The sequence below is a fragment of the Colletes latitarsis genome, chromosome 9, assembly GCF_051014445.1.
Source record: "Colletes latitarsis isolate SP2378_abdomen chromosome 9, iyColLati1, whole genome shotgun sequence".
NCBI classification, from domain to species: Eukaryota; Metazoa; Arthropoda; class Insecta; order Hymenoptera; family Colletidae; genus Colletes; species Colletes latitarsis.
Window position 1 is genome coordinate 28,803,418 of NC_135142.1, and position 18,495 is coordinate 28,821,912.

At 44.0% G+C, this 18,495-nt stretch overlaps 2 protein-coding genes across 4 annotated transcripts in view; both read left to right on the top strand.

Annotated features, from left to right (window-relative positions):
- The window catches only part of LOC143345756 (uncharacterized), a 30,876-nt gene extending 12,520 nt beyond the window's left edge, over window positions 1-18,356 (top strand). The window contains exons 1-7 of one of the 3 annotated variants that reach the window (XM_076773146.1): window positions 587-827; window positions 940-1,210; window positions 1,293-2,382; window positions 2,464-2,716; window positions 2,784-4,354; window positions 5,862-6,827; window positions 18,247-18,356. In XM_076773146.1, the coding sequence (XP_076629261.1) occupies window positions 955-1,210; window positions 1,293-2,382; window positions 2,464-2,716; window positions 2,784-3,047 (1,863 nt within the window). In that variant the 5' untranslated portion in view covers window positions 587-827; window positions 940-954 and the 3' untranslated portion in view covers window positions 3,048-4,354; window positions 5,862-6,827; window positions 18,247-18,356. Of the gene's footprint in view, window positions 1-586; window positions 828-939; window positions 1,211-1,292; window positions 2,383-2,463; window positions 2,717-2,783; window positions 4,355-5,861; window positions 6,828-18,246 lie in introns of those variants that run through there. The other 2 variants (XM_076773148.1, XM_076773147.1) reach the window with 2 other exon arrangements.
- Shot (dystonin-like protein short stop) overlaps window positions 12,281-18,495 on the top strand; it is a 66,947-nt gene continuing 60,732 nt past the window's right edge. Inside the window, exon 1 of the mRNA XM_076773126.1 lies at window positions 12,281-12,749. The gene's annotated coding sequence lies outside the window, so the exon portion shown is untranslated. The remainder of the gene's footprint in view (window positions 12,750-18,495) is intronic.

Below are 18,495 nucleotides of genomic sequence, written 5' to 3' on the forward strand. Positions count from 1 at the left end.
TTGTTTATGTTCTCGTATCAAACATTGGATAGGTACGTGTTATTTGGTATCGTGATGTTAATATTGAAAGGTATGGTTTTGCGAAAAACATATTCCTAGAAAAATTTAAATAATTTTTTATAATTGACATAAGTAATACCCAACGTCAAGTGGTCGAGGTCGTTTAGAATTACTTTTAAACCAGCTGCTGTAAGACGCTAAATACATACTGATAATAGTAATCGCTTTTACCTTCTCAGACGGTAACTCTATACTTAAGAAACAATAACAGCATTTTGTACACAAACTTTCCTCGTACTACAATTTCCATATTTTACAATTTCGCAATATAATTTGAATGCCTGGAGTAAAATAGAAATTCTTCGGAATAAATATTATCAGGGTCTTAAAGATTAACAAAGAAACGAATAAAGTATAAAAGAATTTGATCAGTTCTAATCCATTCTAATCCCGAGTTTCCGTGACAGATAAGTAGATAAACAAATAATTAAAGAAATAGATCGCAAAGAAATCAACAGAGATGGAAAATGGCCACTAATACCATCTGGTGGACACTTTTTAATATAATAGTTAGTTGCCATGACAATGAGTGGTATACAATCTTGGAAATTAATAAAAATATGCACGCGTGTATGGACAAATGCACGCGTGTACTTATATTACATACTCGGCAGTAATTGTTATATAATTCAGTCAACATAGTTCTATTCTCATGTATTTTAAACAATTCTAATAAAACAATTTTATTAACACGTATATCGGTCTTAAATTATGGAAAAACGATAATAACTAGTTACGAAAGTAGCATCGAATAAGAAAAGAAAAAGGTAATTCGTGTCAGTGACAGAAAATGATATATTTTACGTCTAAATTAAATAAGAAGTTTAAATTATTCGAATGACCCTTAACCTCACTTTTGGTTAATTTTTGATATTATAGCATAGTTCTAAAAGAATGTCAGTGGCAAAAGGCAATTTGGAGACAAGTTATAAACCAGTTTATCGTCGCAGACGTATTTCAAAAGCTAAACATACGTTTAAAATGCACAATAACCATAAAGATCCATCAGATCTCGTGACAGAAGATGGTAATGATTATGAAGGTGACCTATCTTTGACAAGCAAATGTGATAAATCTGGAAGAAATAAAAAATTAATCAAAGAAAGTAACGAACAAAAACAAATGTTTGATGAAGGTGATGTAGATTCAGGTACTATTGTTTTGCATATAGCATGAAATGATTTTTGCTGTTTAAAAGTATGGTTTAAAATGTTATACATTATTATAAACAGGTATTATTTCTTCAAAGACAAGAGATGAACGTCCCTCGAAAGATACAATACTAATAGTTAATGAGTATCATAAATTAGAAAAATGTTACAAAAATGTCCAGGATGAATGTCAAAAATTAAATAGTTTATTGGAGCAGCAAAAAGCAGAGTATTTGCAATTATATTCGCGTTATGAAACATTAGTACAAATGGTGCAAGAAATAGAAGACACAAAAGTTGATTTGGCAAAACATAATCGAAAACTTGAAGCTGAAAAAGTTCAATCGAGCGAAGATATAGTATTACTAAAACGTATTGTTTATCAATTAAATGCCGAATTGGAAAGATACCAGGATAAATTAAGGGACCAAAAACTTGGAAATGTTTCTACAGACTTTGTAGAAAATGGTGAAAAAGAAGAAAAATACCACCAGCGTGTTTGGCGCGGCATTAATTTTCATAGTTTGGGTCCACTTTTAAATGCCTATCAAGAAAACTTGTCTGAAAAACGGGAACTCGTAAACATGTACGAACAACAGATGGCTGATTTTAGCAGCAGATGTAAGGAAATAATTACAGAGAATGAACTTATGCATAAAGAAGTGGAAGAATTAAGATTAGAGTGTAATAGGTATACGCAAGAAATTAAATCATTGGTTGAGAATACTGCATCTCTAAAAAAACAAAATGATGTTTTGCAAAAAGAAACTGGAGGTTTAAAGAGAGAAGCAAATGAGATCTGTTCATTGTATGAAACAAAAATGGAGGCAATCTTGAAACGTAACGAAGTACTTAGGAAAGAACATGCAATGAGTGCATCAGAACTGAGCAATCTCCGAGGGAAATACGAAATTTTGAATAAAGAGTTCGAAAAGGTTAAAAATAAAGAGGAGCAAACAGTGCCAACCATCGTTCATACTACCGCCATCGAAGAATGTAAGACGCTATTAGAAGAATTAAAACATCAATATGAAACCGAAAAACGGAATTTATCTAGTCATATAAAACGTATGGAAGAGAATCAACCTGAGAAGGAGAAAGAACTCGTAATGATTACAGCTGAAAGAAATCATTTAAAGACTCTTGTTGAAAGACTAGAAAGCAATTTGAAGTAAGATATACATCATCTTTTATAATACATAATTTTTCTTTATCTCATTCGCATGGTAAAGTGTATGTAGATTTATTTTAGGCGCATGCAACGTAAATATGAGAATATGCAAACCTTTGTATATTCGACACGCGTTTCACGTGATTCTTTAAAAGAGCAATTAAGTAAAACGACCGCTTATTGCGAAGAATTATTTTCCGAGTATGAAAGAATCGTTGCGGAAAGGGAAAAATTACTAACTCTTTTGCGTGAAACGGAAAAAGAAAATGCTACTATTGATCGTCTCGGAAAAACCATTAATAATCGAATGGATGATTTAAAGAACCAACTGGAGGTACCTATAAAATATTTACAGTATTAATAAAACAGCAAGAAAAGTAATAAGCAATGTATAATTTCAGAACGTACGAAGGGGCGCGAAACAACAAGTAGAAACTGTTGAGAAACGTATAAAGTTACAAGAACTTCGAGTACGCCGTATGAAACGTGAATATCGTTGTAAAATACGGGATTTAAAAAATACAATTAAACAGAGAGAAGACACGATTTTAAAATTGCAAGAGAAACATATTAACCGAAATAAATCGGCCCGAGATTTACCTCAAGCTGTACACGACGATAAACCTAAAGCTACAATGTCGGGGGAAAATATTCATAATCTTTAGATCAATTACGTAAACCGTCAGCCCATTAAACGCATGATAAGATCATTCGTAATAGATTGGACTTTGAATCTGATTTTCAATGAATCTCTTAATAAGCATCTAATTGTGGAATAGGTGCTACTCAAAACACCATCCTTCCTGGTATTTACCGACCATGTCAGTCACTTTATTTAGCGGTGACATCAAACGAGACAAGTGGCTGCGAAGGCTACCGTTCGCCACTATATGAATGGCCGATGGCGATGGCGGCTATAGTAACTACCTCCCGGCGAAAAATTGATGCCAGCCGATATAGGTATGATGTCAAGCGCGTTCCATATATTTATATGCAAAAGATGTACGTTTTATCCTTAAGCCTTTTATACAGATCAATGACAATTCTAAACACGATAATAATAGATGGACGTTTCGGTAATAACCTGTCAATATAATTCAGTGCCCAAGAGGTTACTGCATTAACATTGATCCTAATATTGTGTGCTTACAGGGTATTTTTGTGATTATTCCCTTCCTTGTTTTCCTTATTGTTGTTTCATTTTCCTAGCTTTTACGAATATGAATATATACAGGTTATTTACGATACCATAGTAACTAGATTTATTTAGAAAAGATTTTATTATTTTTTATGGATACAGTGGTTTAAATAACAAATGTCGTACATATCAAGCATCTTCTATACATTTGAAATGGAATTAAAGAACAATTGAGGTTCAAAACTAGTTTGGAAATCTTTACGCTTTTTCATTTCTATGATCTCATTTATTTCCAAGAAAAACGATAAACAGTGATGATATAGAGGAACCTTTTATCGGAAAAGAAAGTTACTTATGTGTGAAAAATTAATGAAAAATGAGATCAATATGACACAAAGATTAGATCAATGTGTAATTCATAAATAAAGTATGACAAATAATTTTTAATAACATATGTACCTCACATAAAGTAGCGGAGTGGCCACAGAGTGGCGTTGCGAATCAAGCTAGATATCGAAGCCCCCACTCCAGTCACCGAAGTTCGGGGTCTCTCGACTAACTCCGGTTGCTTTCGTCGAAAGCAAAATGTCGTCTGCTAGGCGCGTCGTCAGGCCGAACCGGGTCGTATTTCTATCGCGAAAAGCGCTATGAAAAGTGATAATGCGATGTCTCTGCGCGCGAGCATGTAGTGTTTTTTGTTGGAAGGTGTATCAAAAATCGCGAAAGGATATTCTTCGGATTGGGTTGCCACGTTGCTGACGACGAAATTCAAGGAGAATACCGGTGAACATTGATTTTTCCTGGTTTCGCATCAGCACGACAGATGATCGAACGGTAATGCACATTCTTCTTATTCTCTCAATTCGTTACCTTTCTGAAAATTTTAATAACTTTATCCTATCAACGGTATACGTGGACTTAAGGGGAGTAGAGTATTGTCTCGTCGATATAGTAATATGTTGAACTCGATGTTGGGTTAAGATTCGCGACAATACATGTGAACGAACCGCAGCTAAATTTCATTATTTTCAGTGCGACGGTTATCTTGATTTAGTCAGTTCCGCGTATGTTTTTCGCAGATGTCGCTGATTCGTAGTATTAATGCACATTGCGTGCATGTAACCCTCGAATAACTGATACGTAGGATTTCTACGATAATCCTATTCATTGGTATCGCGCAGGTCTTATTAACGCGCAAACTCGAAGAATTTATGTTCCTTTCATAAAATAGAATTAATAGATGTTAGGTTAGGTTTAACTTCCAGCAATCAGATTACATTCTTTGTCTCGTTGAATAATCAAACCTTGAATCTGGTACGTTTCTCATTGTTTGGTTGTTCAGCGAGAGGATGTCTAAATGTACTTTTTGGGATCTTACGTTTGGACAACGCTCTAAATTTGACTGAAAGCATAAAGAGAGAAAGGGGGAGAGAAAAATTACCTCCCATAGTCGCCTTGCGCATAAACTGAAGTCTTTTGAGCCTCAAATATAGAACGGATGTTCATGTTTTTGCTTCTTTATAGTGTAAAAATAAATGTTATTTGTTAAAGTGTTTAAGCACGTATGAATATTTGAATACAATGAACGATAAAGGATTATTGTTTATACGATATTCCAATTCGAAGGCTTTCGAGACTCGCATATTTTAACCACTCGTATCAGTAAGCAAGTAGCTCCCCTTGAAAGTAGAACGATGATCTATGCAACGAAGAATTTATGCATGTTTTAATTTTTAAATACCGTTCGAAAATCAATTCGATTCGATACGTTGTGTCGTATGGCAAGTGTGTCATCATGTTTATGTATCCAATAATGATTTCATATCCCTGCCTTAGACCCGAATTTTTACCATTGTCTCATTTTCGTATCTTGTTGTCGTCTACGAATGTTTATTGCATTACTCGTGTACTTAATAAAGTTAGTTAAAAGGGATACAACAGTTGTTACCACATCCGTTTCCGGTTCTTTGTATCTGATCTTGCCCGATATATAGTTTTAACCGTTGACGTCTGAATTTAACACGAATAGAAATTGTAATGAGAAGCACGTTAAACATTTTAATAACGTCCAATTTCGGAGAAATCGAACGTTTTTAAATTTTCTTATCTTGTAAACATCCGTAGAAAGCGTCGATCGGCGGAAAATCGCTTTCTCCCCCCGACCGTGAGTCATAATGCGATTACTAAAATATTAATGCAATATCGTTCACTCCCTTTTCTTTACGTGTTCGCGAGCACGCAAGGCGCCTACGTTACACTAGAAAGATCAGTTGCTCTTGAACAATTTATATTTGGGTTCGACGCAAAAAGAATAACAATAGTTTCTCATTTATATTCGTAGAATGTTTCCGGAAGGGAACAGCGGTATAGATGACAACAAGGGCGGTGGAAGAACTAGACCAAGGTATTTCGACAAGTGAAACATCGAAGAATCTTAGGATCGTGGCAAAGGTCTTGAAAACGAACAGCAACGACGGGAATTCGAGGCTGCTTTGGCTGCCGAGGTTGAGCCTGACCTAACCAAGTTTTCAGCCAAGTGTCTAACCTGACCTAAGCGCCGCTCACGACGAAGATACGAAGCATTGCTAATTATCGGCGTGCAGGAAGCACGTTAGTTGCGTTGCTATAAGCTGCCCGCTATCCTATCGTTCCCCATCGTTAAGTAATTGCTATCCGTCGTCAAAAGGACGCCCCAGACATCGACGCTTTCCCTATTCGTCGTCTCCTTCTCGCTTCTCTTCCTTCCGTTCGTTCCGGCGTGCAGTTCGTGCACTTCTACGCAACGGTACGCTACCGTATCCTACACGGCCGGCGTTCTATAGTAAATAAACGCGCAGCATGGTAAATTCGATTTCCACGTGCGTTCCGGCCGACTGAACTATTCGGAATTTCAAGAATACGTCACGAAAGAAGAAACATTGATAGGAATCTACGGAGAGAGAGACCGTTCGCGAGGATGTCGTGTCTAACAGCATGTGCAAAGTCGCCAGCTGCCCGCTGTCGATAACTACGACCGAGCTAGTTCTCTCGGTGCAACACTCGCCGTTCGCGAACGGTATCGAACGAAGACGACGTAACGTTCTGGCTCTGTGTCGCGGTTGTGAAATTGCTTGGTGATTGTGAAACAGTGCCGAACAAGGAGAGAAGTTGCACGAATATGGTGTAAATGAAAAAAGAAGTTTACAGCCAACAACGTATCAGATAATGGAGTTCGAGCTAGACGGAAGTCTGAAGGAATGGGTAAAGGACAAACCACTGAGTATCCTGCAGCTCGATCCCGCTGACAGAGCCGTCTTACGGATTGCCGGTAAGTGGCTGTCATTTGACGCATTTAAGTTTCCGTTTTCGTAAGATAGTTACGTACTTGGATTCTTTATCGCGGTATTGCTTTCCGCCTTTCGTTTTCGATCTAAGCGTGATTTGCAACTACTACGAGGCGCTTGTTCTTCCCCCCCAAAAAAATATCACCGATCGTTCTAAAATACGAAACGTCACGTGTTGCGTTCCCCCGAACAATTGCAAAATTAGCATCATTACACGCAAGAGTGTGCTAAATTGCACTCGTAGTGATGACGTTTATCGTGCTTCTACTACGATACACGATTCTCCTGGTAATTGACAGCGTGCACGTAATCGACCAGAATGTATAATGACTTGTAAATTAATGGTAATAGTAATGCCGAGAATCAATCGTTCATTCTCGTTTTTTATCTCGTACGATGTTAGTTCTGTAATTTGTGACGCGAACGAATCGATAGTGCCGCTCGTAATCGAAGAAAGTTTTCGTCCCCTCTCTGGTTACACGTTAATTCTCGTTCGAATTTTCCTAATCGATTATATCGATTTCCGTACGAGATTCGCGAGAAGTAAAAACTATAGTACTGTACCGCACGTCAAGCTTTAACGTTATCGTGAAAAGTTGAGGTTGGTTAGAAAAGTATCAGCGTATATTATACCGTTCGTACAGCTCGTAGACATTAGTTACATTGCAAATTTTCCTGACGGGGATCGTTCGCCGACCTTCGACAGGGGCTGCTGACCAGGAATAGATACTCGAAACCGTTCGGTAAATATCGGATTGCAGTTGCCGATCTCATCTTACCGTGAGAATTTTTTTGAGTGCGCATGCGTGTGTGTCTGCAGCGAATCGCTTTGATCGTTAGACGAATTCCGTTTCACGAGCGTTAAACTCTCGGTAGGAGGTCTTGTTTCGCGATAAAGTGGACATTTTTCTCGAACGTGGGACATCCGTGTGCATGCAAACGCATGCATGTAGGACACATCCGATTCGTGAAATTACAGGCTCTGATTCACGCTCACAAAGGAGGCGCGCGGTCGGTTCCGCACCATTTTCGAGTAGCGTCATTAAAATGGCTCGATCGACGTAACGCGGTGGTCTCGTAACAAATGCACCGATAGAAGTATCGTGTCTCGAGCACGCGAGCATAATTGTTTCTAATTATAGCGAGCTATCGGCGTGCTATCACGAATGCTCCAGTAACCGGTACTTCTAATCGGTCTGCCTATCGTTTCGAGACCGCGTGCGATCTGTCCGGTTAAATTTATGGTCTTTCCGCGAACGCGGGAGAATTCTCGACGCTGAAATGCCTCTTGTAGCCGCGCCGCGATGAATGAAGACACTTGTGTCGCTCTCGATCAAAGGGGTAGACAACCGAGTAACGCGGACCGATTCAACCGCGTCGACGCCGCCGCATCGATGGCCGAGCTTTTCAGCGGTCACGGTCCATGGAATCTTCATAAGAGAGGTTACACTGGTTCACTATGCCTACGCGGCGGGCGAGTAGGGAGCGGAGGCGGCAGGTTAGGTCGGCTCGTATTAATCTAGGAGCGTGGAGGCGGCAACAGGTGCTCGGGTCACGGTTCGATGCCCCAGCCTCGAGTACATTTTCCCCTCCCCTCGTTTTCTCTTCCGTTTCTCTTTTCTTTTTTTTTTTTTTCATTTACTTCGTCCCCTGCGCAGACTCGTTACATTTAGACGCCGTGTTCGGTGACGTCGTGAGGCGTTCGATCGTGTAAAAGGGTAGACGTACGGGGTGGTTCTAGAAACTGGACGAGACTGGAACCCTTTTTTAAGCGAACGTAGAAATAATTGATATTGTTCCTTTAATTCAAAGAACACTGACTGATCTTGAGATTATATTGAAAATTGATAGAAAACTTATGTATCCGATTAGATGGTAGATAAAGGATGATAATTGTTAGATAAGCTTATTATGTTTTCTCGTATCTTGAAGCGGTTTTATCTAGAAACATTCTATGCCGAACAGTCAGCTTTATTGTTTTCTGCCGTTAATCACCAGTCATTTAAGTTTTAATCTGTGTTGAGAAATATGTGTCCTTTGTGTGTTCGAAAATAAATCTTATGCAACTAGTGCATGCACTTTGAAATCTAATGTCGTGTATTATTGCGAGGTCAAGTACGAGCGGACAATAGTCGAGAAGATTGGTAAATAACAATTCCGAAGAGGTTAGAACTGATTCTTTCTGAAAGATATTTACGTAGATCGGAAAATTAGGTCATTTCAGTTCAAACTGTGTATTGTCTCTAAGGAAACGTTCCGATTAAATTTGGATTCATTTATTGATCGTAAAATTGTTTGTTACGTAAAATACAATCTGTAATTATTATAGGAGAGTACAAGGGTTTATAGTACATAGATGCACGGCGTCGCTTGTATGGCGCTTGGTGTTCGCAATGATCCCTGCATTTCTTCAGTTTAAGCGATGTTTCGCGAGCTACTCGCTAGATGTCCCGGGATACATGAAGTACCTGTAGAGCCCGTTGCACTTATGTTTTATCTCGTGAAAATCTTTCATGAAATTTAGCGTGGTGTCGTCGATTTTGAAAATACGGAACATGCGATTTCTCGATTCACTATACTGGCTGACTGGGTTGAATTCGGAAAGCGTTCTTCCGGTATTCTGACTTACCTTTTTGGGAAATTACCCTCGTCGCGTTCGCGTACACATTTCTTCGTCGAGAACATTCATCATTCGAGGGTGAGAGAAACGTTACGTGAACCGACATTGCCCCGCGGCGATTGCTTTTCCAAAGACTAAAGACGTGAAGTCGAAGTTACAACGTTCACCGACCGACTAAATTTTAAAGGAAATCCTCGCGTTTTTATATATATATTACGTGTAGTAATCTCCGATTGGATCGGGGTACAGTTAGGAATGCGCGTGAACTTGCCAACGGGGCTCGGGGAAAAAATAAAAGTAACAGAAAAATGTTACCAGGTGGGATTCAGGTCATGAGTCGGGAACGGTGAACCGCTGTTCTGAACTCATCGAATATGTAATAGACATTACTAAATAACGTTAGATAGTGGGAATTATCCTTTCCGACGCAACCGTCGACTACAGTCGACAGCCAAACGCTTATACAGGGTGTCCCAGGTTTAAAGTGTCAAACTTTGTCGGTACGGTTGTTCCTCGAAATACTTATCAATGGTTCTGGTAGGAATTAATATTAATAGCTTCAACGGCCTCAGATAGTAAACACTGTTCGCGTAGACAAACTAAACGTAAATATTGCTGGTCGATTCCACTATTCTATCACATTAACCGTCATCGTTTCCTTCGAATTACGTATACCATATTTTTTTATTCCATGAAATAATGTGTTCGTCATGTTTGGTACCTTGTGCCTAGGTCCTGTTGTATAAACCGTGCTAACTATCGACTATCGATAATTCTGGTCTCCTATACATATTAAGTAGTTAATCTTGTTGGTAAAAATGTCAGGATCTTCTTAGTTTCAATTAGCTTATTTGTAATACGACGCGTTGAGACGTAGAACACGCGAGACCTTATTTATCGCTATCCGTGGAAAAACTATGAAAACAGGAGAATCGAAGCTGTAATTATCTCATGTATCGAGAGGATTAAGAAACGATTAATCAACTCTAGTTTATCGACGACATGCGACGTTCTGGACCGCATTAAACGACTCGATCTGCTTGACCTACTGATAGGGATGCTAACGGTATCCCCTTGCATTGGGTGCCAAGAAGTCCAAGTATCCGTTGAGACATCGATTTTTATAGGTTATGATACGCGTCGACCGAGTATCTAATCGTCCACAGTTTTCGTCTTGCTTTCGATACGGTTGAAAATTTCGATTCTTCGTAACAATATTTTGAGAATTGTAACAGTTTTCGATCTATGTTTATTATAGTTACAATATTTGTAATATTTTCGCGAGCCACTGCAAGACACAGAGTCTGGTCTGGGTTTTGGCACGCCGAGTCGTTGCTTGCGGTCACGCAGTCGGCTGAACGAGGGTTAATAGACGACGGGCCAGATGTGGCCCGCGGGCCGTAGTTTACCGACCTCTGGTCGAGATGGATGTCCATTGCGAAACAGTACATGTTGTCGACATCGATAGTTCTGACTCCATCTAAAACTGTAACGGTTAGCGGTTAACACGCGAACGCGATAACAGAATCTATGGCGGGTGACAGTTTCTGACAAACATCGGCCTTCGTTCGACCGACGTTCGCATTTGCACTCGAGAGGCGGGGAGTACAGGAGCCTTGATTTTCTTCGAACAAAGTATGTATCGTGCCCGACGATAAGTCGTTATATTTATTCGACGAATCTGTTATCGTTTATCATGATAAGATAAACATATTTCCATTCGTGATCGCAAGGTGGATTAGCGGTCTAGAGGAAAGTCACATTAAGTGTCCACATCTGTTACGGCCGGTCTCGTGTTTGCCCGCGTGTCTCGATGCGAACATAAACAAGAGGTAGAATATCGGCGACGTTAGGAATGATCGACGAAGAAAAAATGGGGTACATTTGGCTGGCGGCCAAATCGCAAGAATTCTCACGCTTCGAGGGCCTTGTGCCGCGCTGCGCGTCGCCTTAATTCTATCGGGTCGCTCTGCAAGTAGTGTCGTTTTGGTACGTAACTTTGATTACGCGTGTAACCGCGTTCGGATCATTTCTCGAGAGAAGAAAACGCGGGGGAACTGGAATCATGATGGTCCAGACGGTGAATTTGCCGTAGAGAATTCGCAGCTTCGATATAAACGAGGTAGGTTTGTTTATGGAAGCGAGATAGGAAAACGACATCACTTACCGAATGCACGGATATATTCTCGGCCGGGGGATCAGGAATTTGCGCGAAACGGTAAACGAAAGAGACAACGTCGAGCTCGGGGGAGGTAGGATAGAACGAAAACAAGTTCGTGTCGTTTACGGGACGACCCGATAATTCGCAGTTGGCGGTATTTTCGCGGTGCGCCCCCTGTCGTTACGTGACCTGCCCTACGAACCTGTTTGTAACGGCAGCTATTCTACGGCGGTGCCGCTGTCAAAATGACCAGACGCCTCTCGTCTCTCTGTCTACCATAGACTCGTGCCCCTCCCCTCCCATCGTTTGTGTATCTTTCTCTCTTTCCTCTCGGTTTCACCCCGAGCGGCGGCGTGTCGATTTCTCTGTCTGGCGAACGGAGAAAGTGAAGGATGAACGAGCTGCAATGGCGGGGCACGACGCGGAGGAGTAGGTTCTGGAACCTCGAGGCCCGAGGTAGAGGCAGGCAGCTTGGGTGGGCGGCAGTTGTCCAGGCCGGCGCAGTCTGTGTCGAGGCGACGTGCTCTACACGACGGAGCGGCAAATCGCGTCTTCTCCAACTCGCAAGCCGCACGCTCGCTCTCCTTCTCTCTTCCTTTCCTCTTTCCTCTCTTTGCGCTTTGCTCTACCTCTCTCTCTCTCTCCGTTCTTTCTAACCCCTTCGCGCGTCTCCGTTGCCGTTTTCCTCCTCCCGCGTGGTTCCCCTGTTCCTCCCCCTCCGCGCGTCGTTCCTTATCCTCGCGCGTTGCTCCTCTTTCCTCGGCCCATTCATCCTTCTCGGTCCACCTTTCCGTCTTTTTCCGTTCGAGCGTTTCTCCGCGCGCGTTCCTCTCTCTCCGTCCTCGTCGCGCGCGGCCTACAGCTACCTGGCCGTGTTACGGCGGGGTTCCGGATACGCGCGTCGACTTCGTCAACGTTGTGTCGTGCGGTACGCTCTCCGCCACGGAATTCCAGTGCCACGTCTCGAGTTCGAGCCGACGGTCGCGGTGGGTCGGGGACGGTCGATCGGTCGGTCGGTCGTCGTCTGTCAGTCGGATCGCACCGATCGTGCGTGGAGTCAGTGTCGCGTGCATTTATACCTGTTCTTATCATCGTCGTCGTCGTTGTTCCTGCGAACGAGTCACGGTAAAACGGGTGTATTATTATCAAGTCACGGACGGTGCTAGTCAACCGATACTCCCCGACCATCGGAGATAACGCCTCCGTTACCGTTTCACGTAGTTTACGGGCCCATGAATCGTACGAACGAAACGGAAGTCGAAGGAACTCGTGGATAGTCTCGTGGGTGTTTATTGACTTCGACACGTGCGCGACGAGCACGTTGTAGAGTCGGTGGTTCTTTTTTTCGGTCGGAAACGATATTCGTAGAAAAATTTCGACAAACCCCGTGGCCCGAGGTACAAAACACGAGGCGTTCGTGAGTCACGCTTCGTTCTGTGGCACCTCCCTGCTATTCTACCTCTGTCTGCGACTCCAACTGTGCCTCTCTGTCTCTCTCTCTCTCTCTCTTTCTCGTTCCCTCTGAATGTGCGTCTTTGTTCCGTTCCACGAACGCGTACACAGGCCGACTCGCCCGCGCGTTCCCACTTCGTATCTCGCTTCCCCTTCCATTAACGCGTGCGTTGTTGGTAATCACGAAACGGCATCGAGTCGAGACGGTTAAGCGACCGATTCACCAAATAAGACATACGTGTATCGATATTCTGTCGTGTCCATTCAAGATTACGATTTTCTTCGATTCTCTTTCCACATGCAACGATTCCTGGAATCGCTCTCGAAACTAGGCGCGCCATCGTTCGCGCGACCGTTTAACGCGATAACGATTCAAAGGTTCCCCGATTACGAGAGTCGACGATGAATCCACGAGTCGACTACGGTCTCGCGGACACCGTGCAAAGGGTTAGACGGCGGTTTTTAGCGGCGAGTGAATAAGAAGAAAGTCGTTTTCATCGAATACGGGGATTGCGTAATAATTACAGACTGGTAGAGCTCTATGACAAACCGGCTTCGCGAGACACGCCGCGCGCACAATCACGTACGAGCGCGCGTTGCTTATGTGTCCCCGCTTGCCCGGCGCGTACGTGGAATTTCTTAATTTGGTCCGATCGACCTATTCTCTGGCCCGAATCGGTCGTAACCGGTACGTACCCTCGTCGACCGTTTTGCCGTTTCGAGCGTCATCGAACCCCGAAGGAACGTCATCGTCGACCTACCCAGAAAAATCGCGAACCGAAAACGAGAAGAGACGACTGGCGGCGTGTTTTCTTGCCAAATTGTCTTCAAGACGGCACGATCGAGCCTCCCCAGTACGAAGGTCCGTCCCGTTCGAGCCGGAATGCCAATTATTCGCCGCGCGCGATACTCTCGTTACCTTCCGAGGGGGCCGCTCGACGTTCGAGTCAACCGCTCAATCTAATTTCTTAAACAGATTTTCTGAAATGAAACTCGTAATCGAAAGTATAACGCTTTGGTTCTCGATTGTTCTGCGTCGATTTTCCTCGATTTTCGTTTTCGTCGCTTCTGTTCTCGCTCTCTTTCTACTCGTTAGGTTAGTATATCGCCCCCACCTTCGTATCCGCGACCTCCGGCGCGTTCGCGCCGAAAGCCGTATTTGGCTGTCGCGTTAACAGAGACCCGCGAAAGTGCAAGTAAGCTTTATCGTCGAGCCTGTCCTTTGAGCCGAGTACTTCGAGTGCGCCATCGAACTCCTTCGTCATCGGGGGGGCTCTCCTGAGGCGCCATTTCTTTTTTGTTTTTCTTGCCCTCCACGAGTTCTCGAGGAACGATGACTACGTCGCGGTCGTCGAGAAATTTGTTAACGACATTATTCTCGAAAAAAAACTAGACCGAACGTGCCTCGACGCGCCCGGGAGGTTCCGTCTTGTTCGCGTCGAATGTTTCATTTCGTGCGTGACTTGGGATCGCCGTTGCGTTTGCAACCTCGAAAACCAGTTTTAGTTGCGTCGCGAAAAAGGAACGTAGTTTAGAGAGGTCCGCAGACTCTGTTAGTCAAACTATACGATTTAACGAGCCGGGCTCTCGAACTTCTTCGATCTCGCAAGCAAAGGTCGTCTCGAAAATTTATCGATCGTGTTCGATCGCGTCCGTCCCCCCTCGAAACTGGTGAATTCGAAGCGTGTGCGTAGTTTTCGAGAGTATCGTGTTAACCGTATCAAGTTCGAGGTTACGAAGAGAAACGTTTGGACGCTACCGCTACCAAAGGTCGATCCGTAATCGATACTCCGGCCTCCGGGGTTACGTCGTTTCGACTCGTTGGTGCCTGTAGGTCGACCGGTCGCGAGGAATCGACGCCTCTGTTCGTTCATAAGTGGCGCGTAACTGGGACGACAACGGTGCAGCGCGAACAACCGAGAAACGATGATGCCTTCGACCGATGGAGGATCGACGGTGTCGGTACGCGTTGTCGTTTCGCTCGAGGCGAGGTGTTACGAGATGTCAAGATAGGTGGGGTTTCCGTTGGTCTACCAAAGGACCCGACGAATCGGAAAAACGAACGCGACAGCGAGAAGGGAGGTCTTGTGAAAACAGAGGGAGAAGAAAAGAAGTCGGTGCTCGTTATAGCGAGTCGCGCTTTGCCGCGTGCTGCTCAAGGTTGACCGAACTGTACGGCCGCCGCCGCCGCGGAGAGAGTCTTCTCGGCTTCCAAGAGCCCTCGAGAGTCCTCCGAGAGCCGACTATGGACCCGTTATACTGCTACGCCGTTGCCACAAGAATGCCGCCGAGCCGGCCCCTCTGCAGCTCGCGTTATGCCGATCCGATCCGATACGCGTACACGCGCTTCCTCCTCCTGCTCCTTCGCCGTCCTCGCTTTTCTCCGGCGCTTCTATTAGTCTCTGGTGCACGTGAAACTTGGTTTTTCTTTTATCGCACCACGAGAGTCCACGGACCTTCGGCTGGGACCGGGTGCAAAATCCAAACGACGACGGAACATCCAGATTGCCCCACCTAAATATCTCCTCGAATTCTACGAAACATATTTTCTATGCAGCATTCATACCTTCCACACAAACTTTTCATTTCAAGATCGTCGATGTTTTGTTCCGTTGCATCGCGTCGTCGAGTTAAAAATACGTTCAGATATTGTATAGATATACGTACGACCTTTGACTTCCGAAAATCAAAATGAAACGAAAGGCATTTGTTTTGCGAGATCGCGGGCAATTCACACTCATCGTTGTTTACGATTTGCACCCTGTGCAATTAAATCCTCGAGTCATGTAGTTTTGTTGTTATCGTAATGATTATTTTAGTATGACGTAACGCTTGTCTTATCGAAATCTTAGTCACATACATTGTTGGTAAGGGATAGAATTCTACGAAACAATGCGATCGTTGCATTCTCATTCTGGAGAGCAAACTCGAGATCTTGACGTAAGACTGACCGTAGTGACATGTGATGCCACGACTGGCTGGGTATAGGATCGCAAACATTTTGATTTTTTTCGGTGATTCATTCTCTAATAAACGCCCAGTCAAATGTTTTGGAATCAGTGACCCCAAACAGTCGAATTCAAACTTTCATTGGTATTCTGGGTATATTTGATCTTCCTAGAAGATCGACTCTTGATAAATCTTCGTTCGTAGGCCACGAATTGTTCTGAACTATCCGATCCTTCTGTTTAAATGCGCTTTTCTCAAAACTGTCTTTTTGAAATGGTTTCCGTGATATCTCAAGATTTACTTGGCGAAGCTTACTGTCGCTAATTTTGACTATTTTTTGTTGTAAAAATTTGTGAATATTACTGACAGAGTAATAAATACATATGCGAAACACCAATGCAAGAAGTTGCATAGTCTCTTTATAAAAAAATATCAAAAAGAAGATAAAAAATCACGTTTCACAGTATAAGAGCCCCTCAATATAGAAGTAAATACAATAACAGTTGTTCATCGTAACTATTCTCAGTCCCCGAAAGGACTAACATGCACGTATAAATTATAATCTCGTTCGATTCTGCAAAAATGCAACCTCTGGTGGAAAGAACGTTTCGTTCGTGCCGCCTCGATACTTGTTCGGTAGCAGTCGACAGTTTGTTTCCTTTCTACGAATGTCTCGCTTTAGAAGGCCGCGTATCGTTCGCCGGTGAACGAAAAGCTCGTAGGAGGCAGAGGGGTAGGTGGGAGAAAAAACACGTCGTGTTTCGACGTACCGTGATGTCACCGGTTTCATTCGTACCTCATGAATCGTTTTCTTCTTAAGGAGCACGGAGTAACCGATGGTATAATACCTCTGCTCCCCCTCCACCTTGGCTACGTGGCTGTTTAACATTTGGCGAACCTGTGGCGCGTTCGATCGTCCTTTTCTCGTCGGATCGTTTTCGAGTTTCCAATAAAATTTCGATATTCGACTCCGTTGGCGCGTTACGCGCGCCTAGGTTACTTTCTCTCGAACTTTCTATACCGTCGTCCAACCAATGCTACGGACACGGTCAGAAGGAGTTCGCCTAACACCGCGTGGCGCGTGACATGCGTTACTCTATTTTCTATTCGCATCTAATTCCGTCGGACCAAGAGAGAACCGGGCAGACGCGAGTCGAGTCGAGTCCGATCGAGTCGTGTCGAGTCGCGATCTAAACGCGCGGCCACGCGACGCCGGGCATTAAACCATCGGGGAGGAAGGAACGGTTCGATTCTGGTGTCGCGCCCCGTTGTTCCGTCGTTCTTGGTGCGATGATAAAGGTACCGAAGCACGCGAGAATATTCTCGCGCGGTGAACGCACCGACGATATTTATTTAGTAAGGGTTCGTTGCCGCGACGTGTCGCAATCGCTGGTTTTCGTTACGATCCAGAAGACGACACCCACATGCCGTTGCTTCCATTACCATATGCGGAGATCCCGATGGTCTTGGGTTTCCCCGGGTGGCACCCGTGTCTCAGTCACCGAGCGTCTGGTGGACCGTCAGTTTGGTAGATCGCTCGCCTGGTTCGCTCGATCAGCCGGTCCCGGTCGTTCGTTCGTTAGTACAATCTCCGATTCGCTCGCGTGCTCGGTGGCTCGATCGCTCGAGCGCGCTCGCTCTGTCCCTGCCAGTCCGATTCAATTCGTTAATCGGTAACCGTCGCGCTCTCGCGTCTCTACACTCTGTAAACATCGGTTCTCGTTCGTTTTTTCGGATCGTCGAATATTAATCGCCCGCACGTAAGTTTTGGCAAGCGTTTCAACGAGAATTGCCCACGGCGGTTGTTTCTTTATCGCGTCTGGATGGATATAGTCTCGGTTCTCGGGCTCTCTACGCGGGGAACGATGAACTAGGCGTCAGCGAAAGACCTATTACCGCGTCTCACCGCGGTTCACCGTGGCTCGCTTTTGGCAGAGAAACGTTGAGTGGTTACGTCTGCGACGTGCCGTGATAAATTCGGTCGTTGATTCGTTAAGGTTCGTTCGTCTGGAGCGGGCGAGTGGCCGAACAAACGAACGGATAAACCCGGGAACGAAATTAGCCCCGTTCTTCTCCTCTTCTCTGTCCCGTCGCATTGTCCGCGTCGTCGTCGTCGTCGTCGATTCGCCCTCGAGAGTTCCTTCTTTTCCGATCGTCCGTCCGACCCATCGGAGTCCCCCTGCGCGCAATCGTTCGACCTTTATTTCTCTTCTCTCGACAGTGCATCGCGACCACCGTGTGCCCAGTGTCAACGTATCCGATCCAAAAAGAAACGAATGTCAAGGAGGAGCACGCGAACGGAGCAACGACAGGGGAGGAAAAACGAGTTTAATTAAGGGACGAAATTGGGTCTTGCATCGACTCAAAGTGCCATAGTAACACGTATACGCCAGAAATATATAAATAATATCGAATCTTCCCGTTAAGATAATAAGCCTAAGTGATCCTCGACTTGGTGATATTCTTCGAA